The sequence below is a fragment of the Hypomesus transpacificus genome, chromosome 2 (assembly GCF_021917145.1).
Source record: "Hypomesus transpacificus isolate Combined female chromosome 2, fHypTra1, whole genome shotgun sequence".
Lineage (NCBI taxonomy): Eukaryota > Metazoa > Chordata > Actinopteri > Osmeriformes > Osmeridae > Hypomesus > Hypomesus transpacificus.
The window spans coordinates 8472513-8487090 of record NC_061061.1 but is presented as its reverse complement, the minus strand read 5'-3'; the positions used below and the strand labels follow the sequence as shown (position 1 = coordinate 8487090).

The 14578-nt window shown below is 45.8% G+C and overlaps 1 protein-coding gene across 1 annotated transcript; it reads right to left on the bottom strand.

Annotated features, from left to right (window-relative positions):
- Nucleotides 1-2659: 2659 nt before the first annotated feature.
- Nucleotides 2660-12831, bottom strand: dgat1b (diacylglycerol O-acyltransferase 1b). The gene is made up of 17 exons (XM_047038888.1): nt 12405-12831; nt 11977-12064; nt 10027-10067; nt 9510-9595; nt 8433-8485; nt 8241-8346; nt 6237-6365; nt 5804-5878; nt 5540-5643; nt 5291-5329; nt 5093-5134; nt 4893-4937; nt 4695-4807; nt 4379-4444; nt 4069-4156; nt 3234-3296; nt 2660-3163 (listed from the first exon to the last, which is right to left on the bottom strand). The coding sequence occupies exons 1-17, from the start codon at nt 12617-12619 to the stop codon at nt 2999-3001; spliced, it is 1518 nt and encodes a 505-aa protein (XP_046894844.1). The 5' UTR covers nt 12620-12831; the 3' UTR covers nt 2660-2998.
- Nucleotides 12832-14578: the final 1747 nt, after the last annotated feature.

Sequence of the window (14578 nt, the reverse complement as noted above, 5' to 3'; positions counted from 1 at the left end):
AGGATATAAAAAAATTCTTGAAAAAGAGCCTTCAGTGGGCTCGTCCTACAGCCTCTTTGCTGACCATCTAACCCTGTTCATAGACACTATACAAATTGGATTTTTCAGAGAAAAAAACACAGTTTAATGTGACTGCACTTTTTGTGACATGATACGATTTCAGTCAAGTGTTAGCAGCAATAAGCCCGAGAGAAAGAGAAGCCCCCCCCTAGACACATCCATCTTCGAAAATGAGCTTGGGCCGGTGCTTTTTCCACATTTCCTGCTCAGGCAGCTCGTTTGTCTCGCTCTGTCACAGCTTCGTTGTGATGTTCCGGAATTCTCTCTCCAATAACGGATTTGCAGAGTACCAGTGGATTAATGTGCGAGTGAATACGGGGAGACGAAGGAAGGGATTTCCAGACACAGAGCTCCCTTCCACCGTCACAAAGACTCCCGAAGACGTGGATGGATGACGGATTACTATAGCTCTGTGGAACTGAAAGTATCCGTGTTCAGCAGAGTGGGATGAGCAGTGTTATATAGGGTAAGCAGCTAGCAGGTTCACATCCATACCAGGGAGATAGACAGATTTGTACAAAATTCATTTTTTAACACGGGGCCCCTGTCTCACTATGACCATACGTCTACCCTTAGACCCAAAAGGACTTTATCTAAATTTGAGGTATCTGGAGAGTCGTGCTGGATGTCTGTGAGGACAGCAGCTCCATCCTGCCGGCTGCTTTCAGACTGCTAACAGTGTGTTTAACAGTGTGTCAGTGTGACAAAGTACAGGTTCCTGTGCTCTTAGTCATGTCCTCATCTCCTTTAGGTATGTGATCAAACACAAGTCACCTGTGACCAAATGTGACTTGTGTTACCTTCAGCCTGAGCTAAGCACGCATACCCACATACCTACACACACACTTGCACACATAGACAAATGCAATACCCTGAAAGGTCCAAAATGCAACACAATATTCTTTTTTTGTTCTGGTTCGGGCCAATCCAGGTTGAGCCAAATATGCTAAGTGCTGTTTAGACAGGCCCTTCGCTGCAACATGAATAAACAACCATTTAGTCTTCTGTGATCTTTACATAAACACTTTTAGATTGAAAGACGATAAAACAAACTCGTTTAAACCACCTCATACCTTAGCCATGAGACACGGTTGGACCCTGGTATTGTCTGGGGCAAGGGTAAGAAAATAACAGTATACAAAAGGGGTTTTGGTCAAAAATCCTAAGCAGAAGGATTTTACGTGCGCATGTACTTTTTCCCCTTCTCAGGTGCACAGGCTGTCTCTGAACGCTGTGTTCTTCTGGCATCACAATGGAAAGCCATCCATCTTCCTCCCCTGTCCGTCTGTCCAGTCACTCAACAGCACCGACCGTGTCCCAGGTCTGCTTTTTATCTGAGGCCTGACTAAAATGTCACGGCATAGACCATTCTCCTGTCAACCTATCATGGGATGGTATAGAATGTGCTGAGGAAAGCTATATATACGTATACATCTCACTATATATTACGTATATTTATATTCCATATACAATTCTGCTGGGGAGATGTAGTCTTGAGGGTTTTGAGTGTGAATATACTGTCAGAATGTGATGACATTGGTGTGAGAGAATACAGAGCTTCCCAAGCATCAATCTCTTCAACTGTCTATCGGCCTATGCTCCTTTCTGGAGAGTCGCTTCCTTCTATGTCCCCTAATCCTTATCCATGTCCCCTGTTCCTCTTCCATATTCCTTGTTCCACTTTCATGTCCTGTTCGCTCCTTTTCACCGATCGGAGACGACTAATTCTCTGTAGAAGCCACTGTATCCTTTTCATGCACCATACACTTATCTGCCTCCATCTTGAAAGGACATCCTTTGAGGGAAATTAACAAGGGAACATGCAAGGAAACTTCTTTTTAGGATGGAACCAAGTCTGCCGGCGTCTGTATTAGACCAGTCAGAGTCCAGTCCCTGCTGTTACAGTGTGAGAAGTGCCTCAGGATGTTTTCATGATCCTTGCAATGAGAGACTGTCTAGTGAATCTGCAGAGGATTAGAAAGGGGGATGTTTGAGTTTTTCTGTCTTGTGCTATACTTGTCAGATTCTCCATGTCTTGCTTCCTATTTCTCACACGCACGCACACACACACACACACACACTTACAGAACAACAACTGCTGGTCAGTCCTTTTGTAAATATTACAAGAGGAATGTTAAGAATCATATTTTATTGAGGCCATCTTAATCAGTCTTTAGAATCTATAGCTACACTTCACTGCTGATTAAAGGATAACTTTGCTAAATGAGATTTAGCATCTATTGAGGTTAGGAAGCAGCTGCAGGGTATATCGCTCACGCAAAAAGAATGACTTGTGTGACACACACACAAACACTGTACACACATACTGTACACACACATGCTTTCTAAGTCTTCTAAACTCTCTTACTCCTCTGGAATCAAAAGGAAGGTTCCAGTGAAGAGCTGCCTCGGTGCTGGGTGAGTTGCTAAACATGTCAGCATGGCAAGGTGGCAAAGAGGAGACACAGAACCAGCCAGTGCATGCCAGTACACCCTGCTTGTGATCACAGCAGCACCTCTCCTGACCAGCTGACACCTCACCTGTCAAGACTGGAGGAAAGCAGATGCACGTCTGGTGACAGCACGCCCACCATAACAAAAACAACGGCGAAAAGTACTCATAGTAGACATTTTATTGACATATCATTCAAACTCGATTTATAAAACGATATAATGCCCTCTGTTACAAAACCTCGGTAGTGCATTCAGTGTACAATGTGGCCGATAAGAGGAAGTACACAAACTACTTCTCTGATTCCTTGACGGAGACCTGACAAGATGATTTTCCCTTTCACGAGGGTTGCTCATGAACTTGCTTCCGTACGACCCCTAAGTTCACTTTTTTTAAAATAGAACAAATGGCAATAAGCTAGAAAACGGCCCCATGTCCACTGTTCCAGACAGCTGATACATCATTCAGCCAGGCATGTAGGGGGCACTATAGTGTTCCAGGAGCCTCTGTCTCCACCCTGTGGTGAAGCACGTAGTAGTCATGGACGTACATCAGAACGGCAATGGGCTGACCAATGATGAGGGAGATCCAGACTGCCACATTGCCGTAGTTCCCGCTGAGGAAGCGGGCCACAAACCAGGCCAACGGGAGCTGCGTTCAGAGAAAAACAAATCAATTCACGAAAACGAAACATTTGCCTGTTGTTGTCGTGTTTCCTTACCTGGGCCATCATGCCCATGAACGCCCACGGTCTAAACATCCTCAGAGGAACACTGACCAGGTACTGTAACAAACATAAAACAGTATCAGGATCTACACTCTGTAGCTATACCGACACCTAAACAGACAACCCCTCAAACACACATATCCACATGAATAGGCTCACACACCAAACTACTATTGTATAGCACAAACATGCTGCAACATTGGTGTATTATCGATGTAGAAAGAGGGAATGGAAGAGATAGGGTGACACATTCAAAGGTGAATGTGTGCCCAGTTCTGGTCCGTCCGGTCCTGTCCGCCTGTATCCTGGACTCTCTCCTATCTCAGCCTCTCCACCCTGCTCTCTGAGCTAGGTCTTATCTCCGCTACCACTACCCAGATAAGCTTTCTTGCCCTGTATTCCTACTCCCTACTCTTTTCTTCCCCCCCCCCGTCCCCCCGTCCCCTTGGCTGTCCTCCTCATCCCTGCTCCCTTCTACACCCTTCCGCTCTCCTCCCCTCCATCTCTCCTATAACCACTCGAGTCTGTCTGCTTCCACTTATCTCCTCCACTGCTCTGCTCTCCTCTCGTTGCCTTTCCGCTCTGTTCTCTTTTCCTCTCCATGTCTCCTCCCCCTCCGTCCTCCTAGGCTGACCTTCATCCCTCAGCGAGGAAGGGCACTGGCTGGCTGCCCACAACGCGACACCTCGGGGGGGTTGTAGCCTCACCGCGACCCCTCGGTCTCAGCGGGGTGTGAGGCGTGCCGGTGGCCACGCCTTCAAAAGCGTCCAAAACGCAAAATGAACGAGGCTGAGAATAAACACGGCCAACTGTGTCTCGTGAGTCTCACCTCGTGAAAGAAGGCAGAGGCAAAGAAGACGGCTGATTGGCTGGCCCACTTGCTCACACCCTTCCGCAGCAAGGGCTTATAGAAGTGGCTTTGGGGGAGAGAGAGAGAGGGAGAGAGAGAGAGAGAGAGAGAGAGAGAGAGAGAGAGAGGGAGAGAGGGAGAGAGAGAGCACAATACAGTACATCAGACACCTTTCCAATCAAGAGTCCCTCTACATCACAGCTTACTTAAGGGAGAGGAAGACAAAGTGTGTGGGAGAGAAAGAGAGAGTGGATCTCTGGAGAGCGGAGGAAGGCTTTATCTAACTTACCGTAGGCACCACTTGTGGACAGGGATGTTCCAGTTCTGCCAGAAGTAAGTGACTGTCTCAGAGTTCCTGAATCAAACACAGAAACATGGATGTCCACAGATCATTAGTCCTGTAGTGCAAGTCAACATTCTGTTGAAGCGATAACCTGAGTGAATGACTTTAAATGAGTGCATATGAATTGTTGGTGCAATGGATTTTATTTCACTTTTGGCAGTCATTGAACTGATTCATTGGCATCAATGTATTGGTTTTGAGAGAAGTGGAACCCAAATATTTGACAGTATTTGCTAAGAGTATTTGACGAAAATCATCGTACCACCAGTCTCGGTAGAACTCTCTGTCTCCAAAGCGCAGAAGCTCTGCCGTGAAGTTGAGAGTGGAGTGGAAGAAGGAATAGAAGAAGATCAGCCACAGCAGGTGATTGGGTACCTGACAAAGGAAAGGAAATGATGTCAGGTCGTATCCTGTATAAGTAGCCCTTCCTCATTCTGTGTTTTCGCAACTTTCAACTTACTGCAAGCCTGAGAAGACGCTCCACCATCAGAGACAAGTCCATGTCCTGGAGAAGACAGGAAGGGGTTAATATATCAAATTATATTGAAATGAGGGGGTTGAAGAGGTGACATGCTTGTAAAGGAAGAGGGGAGAAGAAATAAACAGATGGAGGTCAATGATAAATAATGGTGCCAAAGTACAAAAGTCCCCCATCTGTACCTCCAATGGCTTCATCGAATTCCGTATTATGGGGATCATCCACTGATGAACAGAAAGTGAACAGACACTCATCAAAGCATGTAAATATGTGCATGCACATGTAGGTCACAACTATGCTAATGTATCAGTTAAGGGCCTGGATACTGTTAGCACAGAAATCCAAGCAGTATATAACATGCCAGCATGTGTCAGGCATACCTGCTGTGTTAATCCCACCAGTAACTGTGTGAAGAACAACTGTGGAGGGAGACACGGAGAGAGCAAGAAAGACAACAGGATTTAGACGACCTCGCTTGAGCCAAAGAAATAGCCCAGACTCACTACAGTGTATAAATCAAATCCTATTTGTATTCAGTTATGATGACAATCTGTTCAGTATTCAGTCCCCAGTACTGTGACCCCTGGCGACCACAAGTCTGCATGCGTCTGACCATGTGTGACACTCACCATCTCAAACAGTCGCCTCAGCAGAAAACTCACACGTATCTGCGCTGACCGGGGGAAGTTTAAGTCGTAGCACAAGGTTGGAGCCAAAACAAAATAATACAGATCTAGAGAGACAGAGAGTGAGAGAGAGAGGGAGGGAGGGAGGGAGGGAGGGTGTACGAAGGCAGAACATGAGAGAATGTCTAGTCTGAATATTTACGAGGGTGATAGCAGGAGTTTTATATATATAACCTATGTGTGTTATATTACATTGTGGTGACTGACCTCGGACTGTGAGGTTGCCAGGGTAGCACACCTGGGTCTGTTCCACGCCTCCTTTAGAGCTCTGCCAAGAGGGACCTGTAGAGGGCGGCATAGCACACACGCTAACTCAACATCAATTCAACCCAAAAACATGACCACAGCCATCAATTACCAAACCTAAAACACTTGGGGTCATACAGCATGTCAGGCAGTAGATGGCAGTGTAGGAGAGATAAAGATAGAGAGAGAAAGGAGAGGGAGACTGAGAGAGCCAGAGAAAGAGTGACAGAGAGATGGCAATTTCAGCAATACAGAGTCGGTCTTGTGGTGCTATGGCAAGCTCGGTATGAATGGAGGAGGAGTCAGTTTAGAGAATTCTGGTTGGCTAATGAGTAGAAAGATTGGGGAAGTATGTGTGTGTGTGTGTGTGGGGGGGGGGGGGGACACGACTCACAGGACAGTGACCTAGCCAGTCTCCGGACCTTGGCATGACTCATCTCTCGACACCACCTGTTGACGTCCTTATAGGAGTAGAGCTTCAGGAACAAAATGGTGTAAACCCCCAGTGCCAAAGCGCCTCCCACTACAGACAAACACAAATATCAAACAGACAGATATTTAACAAGGTCATTGAAAACCAGTTTGCTTTTATGGTTAGAATTCTCAAGTGTATACAGACAAACACCCCATGTTTAAACAGTATTGTTTTGCAGAGTTCAAATGTAGTTAACATGAAAGCTTTTAAATACAGTAGTTGCTCTATAATTAATATTTAAGTGTTGCATTCTCAAGGTGGTGCAGGCTTAATGCAATCTAGTGTAACTGGGAAGCAACAGTTAGTGGAGCATGTCTAGGTAAGTGTAAGTTCAAATAAATTATTTCATTCCTCTCAACAAACTGGTATTGTAGTCTTATACCGTATGTGGTTAGCTGTCAAGGGCTAACAAGAAGCTCAGGAATGTCATTCTTTTGGGTCTTCTCTGCCATTTAAACAGTTACATTAAGTCTTTATCTAGAGATGACATTGCACATTAATCTCTGCCAAGGGCTATAACACTTAACAGTCCTCTCACACCGTATCCAGCCACCAATCCTGCAGAAGAGTCAGTAGAACCAGACCAAGCCTTTTATCCCATACCCCAGGCACCTCCAGTTAGACCACGGGTCCCTGTGTCCTTGTAACCCACTGCAGCACTGTATCCCCCTGTGAGACCCCTCTCCCGGCCTAGCCTAGCTTAGCGTAGCCTAGCCTGCCACAGCTTTATCAATAGCGACCATATGCTACGTGCTACGACCACATCAATAGCGGCCATATGCTCGATGGAAACGGCCGTGCTTGAGTCCGCAGGATGGCACGGGCACAGAGAGACAGAGGCTGGCGGCCGTGCCAAGCGGGGACTGCACGGACCTCTCTCCTGACCTTGATGTCGGAGCACTGGGCATGGAGGAGGTACAACCGGCAGATGGCACGTCTCAGTGCCCTCCCAGAGAGATGGCAGATGAGAGGAAACGGGCAGGCTGGGGAAAAGGGGTATGCGACCTGTGCCGGTGACACACACTTACACATACTCTGCTGACAAGAGTTGAAGGCTGGGTAAACCTGTGTGATTGAGTTGTCTCGTGAAAAGTAGACCCGAGTCGTTTTAAATGGGAAGGTATGGAGAAAGAAAACTCTCGTGTTGCTTGCTGTTGTGGTTAATGTTTGCCAGATGCCACCTGTGTCTGGGTACATGTGACAACCTTGTCGCACACTGCTGAGAACATACTACGTTCCGTCTCCAGTGCTCATAGCTTTGTCGTTACATGGATTTTTCCCTTACGATTGCCATGATGACAGTGGGCCAGGGGTGGCCATCTTGGCAGTCCAACAGCCTGGCAAAGTCAGGTTGACGTTGACCTCTCCCTGACCCTGCCTATTCTGGCGCCTGACATCGCTATACGCCACTCCTCTTCTGGCACTCTGACTTCCCTCCTACTCCCCCCCTCCTTTCCCCCCTCCCCCTGGGAATCATTCAGTCATGACTGACTAGGCCCATTCATGTACTGGGACACACTGGGATGAGCTCATAACCCACCAAAGACAGGGAATACAGAGAAGAGTCTAGGAGTTGGGGCAGGAGTCGAGCCACATTTGTGTTGTGACAAAAGATTCATTCTATCCTTTCCTGTCCGTTCCTTTCCTCTCTGAACACTAACCTATCACGTCTCAAATCCTACCCTAATTTAGCAGTTTGTTTCTCCTTCTCTTGTCCAAACCTATACTTATAACAAACATGATTCAGTTGTCAAACAGGATTAAACAAACAACCACAGGTCGGTAGCTTTCCATGAACAGGGGTTGGGCAGACCTGTTATTGTGTATCCTAGGCATATCATATCACATCATGCTGTATCCTATAACACAATCCCATTGTATTTTTCACTATTTGAATTCTATTGTTTCCTCGCCAAAGCGTACCTGGAGTGATGGAGTCCACCATCAGCACCACAAACACAGGGAAGGCCAGAATGATTGACAGGTTGGTGGAGTGGATCAACAGGCCCAGATGCTCTCCAAACCTGCCCTGGAGAAACAGAGGAACATTAACATCACTGCTCCCTCTCAGCCAACACATTACACAAGTCAGGGTGTGACGTGTGTTCACCTCACCATCGAGAGCCATCTCTCCGTGTACAGGGCGACCAGGATGAAGACGTTCGCCACTGGAAGAAAGAACAAACGGACCCTTTATGTCGCTTCTTGTGGTGTTGGTGTTACTGTACTTGGCCGGGTTTCCCAGATTCGTTAAGAAGCTCTTAACTCCAAGAGCGTCTTAAGAACGTTCTAAGGGTGCTCTAGAACGCTCTTAGAACGTTCTTGAGAAGATCTTAGCGTTAAGAGCTTCTTAACGAATCTGGGAAACCCGGCCCTGGTCTCCCAATCGGAACCTGCAGACCCACATCAGTCACAGAAAGAAGACGAACCAACCCTAACTATACAGTATGTTCTACACCCACATGGTACAGTATGTGCTAGACTTGACTATTACTGCAATAAGGGAAATGGCTTTTGCACAGTGAACACACGCACAAACTCTCCCCTGAACCAAGAAGCAGGTTACACCAGTGTGTCATCTGATCTGGTGTTTGGTTAAGAGGGTTGATTTCCTTTGTTCCTACGGGCGTGTTCTTCTACTGAACACCCACAAAAAAACAAATATTTTGTACAAGAAACAGTACACCTCATCCAAAATATCTAGTGTAAGAAGTTGTTGAAAACCCACAGTGGGAATCTATCAAGGTTTGCCTTCACATCAACAGAACGACTTGAGCATAATAACGGGTTGTGAAAGAGGCCCGACGTTATGTCTGAATGAACTCTGCTGCTGCAGTGGATCTGCCACTGGGGTCCTTTCGAGGACAGAGATAGCCAGTCAGCTCCTGGCCAGGAATCCCCCCCCCCCCCCCCCCCCCCCCCCCCGAAGCCAACCCCCCCCCTCTCCCCCTTATCTCCGGGTCTGCAGTAATAGTGCAGTACGGTGCAGGGCAGTGCGGTAGCGTACATTAATAAACTGGAGCAGGTGTATGTTCCTCTGGAGAAGGCTGCAGCACTGCTGACTGTTACTGCCTCCTCCTCCTCCTCTATCTTGTCCTCCTCTCCTGATCTGGAGGAGGGATGGAGGGAGGACTGAGGAGAGCGGAGGTAAGGGGCAAGGTGTAGAGTTCTGCTGTGGCTAATATACTGTACCGATGACGAGGCATCCCGCTGGCCAGCTATAGGGGTCCTTCACGAAAAGGGAAATCACTTGTATTGGGTCCACCAATATGCCATACCTGAGAAAACAGTGCATTCAGTTTTTAAGGCATTCAGTTTTTAAGGCATTTCAGTTTATTCATCGCAAGATGTCAGGTTGACTACTTTCTAAGTGGTGTGTTAGCAGTACTGTAACTGTAAAATCAAGTTAGGGACTATAGCATGGTTTCAATGAATAAACGCCCAAGTCTATTGTTTTCATAACACAAGTGTTATTATGTATAGGTGTACAAAACAGTAATATATAGTTGTCATCTGGGCAACAGCAGCAGCAAGCTAGCAGTGGACACCCCAGCATATGGACCCAGCAGTAGGGCTACAACATCATACACACTCCCTCCATAGGACACCTGGCTGTGCGCCACACACACACACACACAGTCACTGGGACAGCAGCATTGCAGAAGACATTTCATCCCATAATATCCTCCTACCTGTCGGGTGCACTTACATTAACAGGTTTTCAAGGAAGAGTCGAGCATTGCTCAAGACCTGAAACACAGAAGAAATGTTTGGCAATTAACTTATGAATACACGTTCTATGACAGCATGGATCTGCGTGAGTCTGATAGGGATGACGTTCAGGCTCTCTTCGTTTTGTGGATCTTTTTATCTTTTTCCCCATTCTCTCTCTTCCTTCTGCCACATAACAAGACTGTATTCGAATATTTCATTACGCGGCACAAAGACATTTAGTGGGAATTAGATAAAAGTTCACAAAGTATAAAAAAACTCCTCTGATGACAAAATGATCTTGTTTCAAAGCGCGGATTAGCGGCTGCCTCAGGAGCTCAAACGTATTCTCTGAGGGTTTGAAACTCACTAAGCTGGCTACAGCCCTGATCTGACAAACACTCACATAAACTAGCTGTTGCAGAATGTTTATTTTTAGATGTATGATTAGCCTGAAAGATATGACGTGTGTATGCGTGTAATAATGCCTGCCTACACGTTTCCTAATAAGAGAGAAAGGCGGTTCACAGGATTCCAAGCCAAAGAGTAGAATGTATACAAATATTTTAAACCCAAAACAACTGACTGAGATGAAGTCCAAGTTATCAACATTTAAACTAGCACTAGATCCTTATTTTAATTGTGTGTGATATGCTCAGGGGACAAATATCCACAATGACCTCTGCATCATTGGCAAATCCTTGAACCGAACAACTGTTTCCACCGTTCAAACAAACATGACGGTTTTAGCCTGTCCTACTGGTAGAGGCTGGGGAGTCAGAAAAATATCCTGCTGTTTCCCCTCCCTCCTCTCTGACTTCAAAGCCAGTTTGAATTAGCAGCAACAAAGCAAGGTTATTACCAGAGTGATTAGGCAGCTACAGAAGTTGTCCCACATTCAGACGGAGAAACTGAGACGACTCGGGCAAATAGCAACAGTCAGAAAAATGAAGCAGTGGGGTAGCCTATATCTGTAGTTCCTAAATACAAATACATGCTGTACTTTCAGAAATACACAAGATAAACAGGATAACTGGCACTGTTAATAGTTAATTATCAACCATTTTTTTGGCCACAGATTTTTCTTTTTTTTACGTATTTGTGAGTAAAGGTCTCTGGCAACCTTGTGAGTAATTACCTATGTTTTCAAGTGAAAAAAGGTCTCGTGCAGAATTAAGAGTTTAACAGGAAGGGGGCAGATGACGAACGTGAATCGGTTTGTTATCCTATCAGAGAGATATCGTGCCCCTTCTCGTTCTCCTCACAGCATCAGATTCTGTCCAAGGATGGAAAAAGGGAAAGCCCTACTCAGCTTCAGGGCCTAGAATGGTTTCGCAGGGTGGCTATTGACAGGGCCTTGTGCCTATGTCAGACATTACTTACAACACATTTAGTTTACCCCTCAAGAGGTGGGGAACATATTAAGACCCAGAGTGCTGAGCAGAAGAAACAAAGTGCTGAGGACTTCCCAAGCCCATTTTATGGATGCATGTTCGATTTTTGCTCCCCACCCCAACGACACCAATGCACTGTAGCGTGACACGGGGTTAGGAGGTTTCAATTCATTGCTCCCAATGGAGTGTCATATTGAGGGGTGTGCCTGCTGTATCACCCAGGCCTGCATTGTCACATAATACAAATGCCTCCCTACACTTTCTGTCTGCATTGATACGTCATAACGTAAAATACATTGAGAAAATCTAAAATGCACTCTTTATAACCACTTGCATCGTTTTGTAAAGTTGTAGAAGTTTTTGTACTAAAAGGTTTGTTTGAAACAGATCAAATAAATAGAAAATGCTCCTTCATATTGTAAGCTGCGGTAAGGTACTTCCACACAATGTGAAAATATGATTTATTTATTTAGATGTTAAATAAAACAGACCTACAACTCATGGAAATGTATCTACTGATATCTACTGTTATATCTAGTGAACCATGTTCTTACCAACATCACAACACACCAGTTGAGGACGCCTCTGTAGTTTCTGTAGCCACTAGTGGAGCTCAGAAGGGACTCCTGTACAGAGTGGCAACTGTGGATACGTTGGGAAGGAAAAATATATTGAACAAATATTAGAACACTAAATAAATTCGGCAAATAAGTGCGAAGAATCTGACGCAGCCCCGCACTGTCAAAGAAATACTTGACAACGTGCGCCGGAGTTCAAATCAAGCGTATATAGCATTACTCAAGGGAGAAGTAACCTAAAATGCCCTTTCCGCTGAACAACACTGTACTTGGTAGCCAAGGCTCTGGGCATATTATTGCCTTCTGTAGCCTATAGCAACATAGTTGTAAGCGACATATGAAAAATATTTAATAGATTAATTAGAAATGTACTTTCCTGTCATTGCCGTGCCAAGTTATCTTACCTCAGTGACTCAATTGGAGCATTCTTCCGATTTCTCCTCTCAGTCGGAGTTTTAGAAGACGGAATTTCGGATACATTTTGTTTAAATACAACGTTATTACCGTTTCCCTGTACGTTTTGAATACCCTTTCTATTCATTCGTTTTAGGGAAACATTCTCTCTTGCAGACGTAATCGTAGCCCTCCTTCTGCGTGTTATTGGCCCAACTTCGTCCATGTCATTTATTTTCACAAAGCAACATTTGTGGCGCACTTTTTTCCTTGGAATTTTTAGTTGTAGCCTGTTGCACTTTACCGTCTCTCATTTTACAAGCCAAGTTAGCATGACATTGCTTAACACAATTGCGAAATCAAGTACTTTGGTTCCGTTTCTAGGAGTGATACAAGTGCAGGCGTGGCAACAATAAAACACTTGTGTTTTGGTGGCTCCCTGTACCCCTGGCGTCGAAAATAGGTGGTAGGTCGGTGAAAGAATGTATAGCAAAATGCTACTCTTCCGTCTTAAAACCGGCATTATATAGGTCACTTCTATAAATAGTTTATGACCCACTGTTGTGCATTTTACTCTGCAATATACCTGTAGCCTGCATTCCCTGAGAGATCAGTTGACTATGGAAGGCTACTCCAGCTCCCATCAAAAGTTGCTTGTGTAAGTCAATCAATTTAATTGATTTTCCTTTATCAGACTTAGCTGTCCAAACTCTGATGAGAGAGACCTTGAGCATAATCAATTGGACCAAATTTAGTATTCCATCCATACGCAACTGATAACATTCGAAAGCACAAAGGGCTCACACATTGTAGTGCTGCACGAATCATCATTAGATCAGAGGGACATTCGTGGTCAAGTAATTATTCATACCTCTCTGCACCCATAAACACATGCAGTTATAAACAGCCTATGAGGCCTGCAAATGGACAGAATAGGAACACCATGCTATATTGTTTAGCCCAAATACACGTCAACAGATCAATCCCTCCAGATGATCCAGTAATGCATTTGAACACATTGGATTGGATTCTCAATACAGCACATGACTCTGAGGCATTTTGGCTCTTTGTTGCCCTCTTGGTGCATGCTTTGAGAGGTGAATCAAGCAGGGCAGCCTCTTGCGTGCAGTCTTTTTAGCCCTCCACATAAGAAGTTATTTTTGATAGCGGGAGGCATTTAAAATTTAGAGAATAAGAGGTTTGTCGATCAATTATTAATCTGTCTTCGGTTTGAACAGCAGAGGAAGGTTTACAAGCTTCTGTCTGGTCCGAAACAGGCTGGGGAGGTGACCTCAAAATGTGCCTTCCAATCCCCCACCCCCGACTCCTCCCCTCCCATTCTTTCTTCCCCTGTCCTTGAGTGGAGATGCACCGCGCTGTTTTTCAGATGGGGCTGAAGAAGATGGAGTCTGTATTTTAAAGGGGATAGGCTAGGGGGTTGTTTGGTTTATGCCTAGTCACTGCATGGGCCCCGCTGAGTGCATCTTGCAGGGGTGGGTCTGTCAGAAATCCAGTCGGGCTTTAAAGCTATGCGCTACAGGCTCCCAGAGTGGGGAAGGAGAAGTATGGGTCTCGGTGGGAGTTTGTCCTTGGGTCTTGTAATAGAGTTGTAGTAGACGGATTACTCATTCTAACACGAGGGGGAAAGACACAAGGTCCTTCATCAAGCTGGTGCCACGTTCACTCAGAATCATTAGCGACCCATAGCTAGTTTATCTGCGCTCAGATCGGCAGCCGGGCGGACTGATAGAGCCGTCGCCGTGGAGGCAATGTCAGCACTTTTGCAGTTCAGTCAAGGACTCAGTCTGACTACCGTCTTTCTTCCCAGACAGGCCGGGCGGAGACAGATGGGTAACCTCGGAAACAAGCCCGGTGTCGAGAGGAGCCCCACTCCCCCCCTTCTCTGTCTCCCACTCTGGGTGTCTCCTGCTCTCCCATTTTTTCTGTTCTCCCGCTTTCTCTCTTTCTGTTTGGTCTCCGTCTAACTCCTATAATGTGGAACATCTGCTGCCTCATGACCACTCAACTGGTCTGGAATCCATTAAAGCTTCTTCATTATCAGCAGGCTATATAGTCCTCTCTGTCTAGTGATGCCAGTTCTCTAGGGAGAGTGGAAGGATACGATGCTGCGTGACATGGCGTTACCTGTGACTAGGCTTACGAGACAAGTCTTTTTGACCCAAGG

Coding starts and splice junctions, on each gene's coding strand:
- dgat1b (XM_047038888.1), bottom strand. CDS start 12,619: ATGGACGAAGTTGGGCCAATAACACGCAGAAGGAGGGCTACGATTACG. Junction 5,879..6,236: donor ACTGGCTAGGTCACTGTCCT/GTGAGTCGTGTC, acceptor CGCCCTCTACAG/GTCCCTCTTGGCAGAGCTCT. Junction 5,330..5,539: donor TGAGGCGACTGTTTGAGATG/GTGAGTGTCACA, acceptor CTCCCTCCACAG/TTGTTCTTCACACAGTTACT.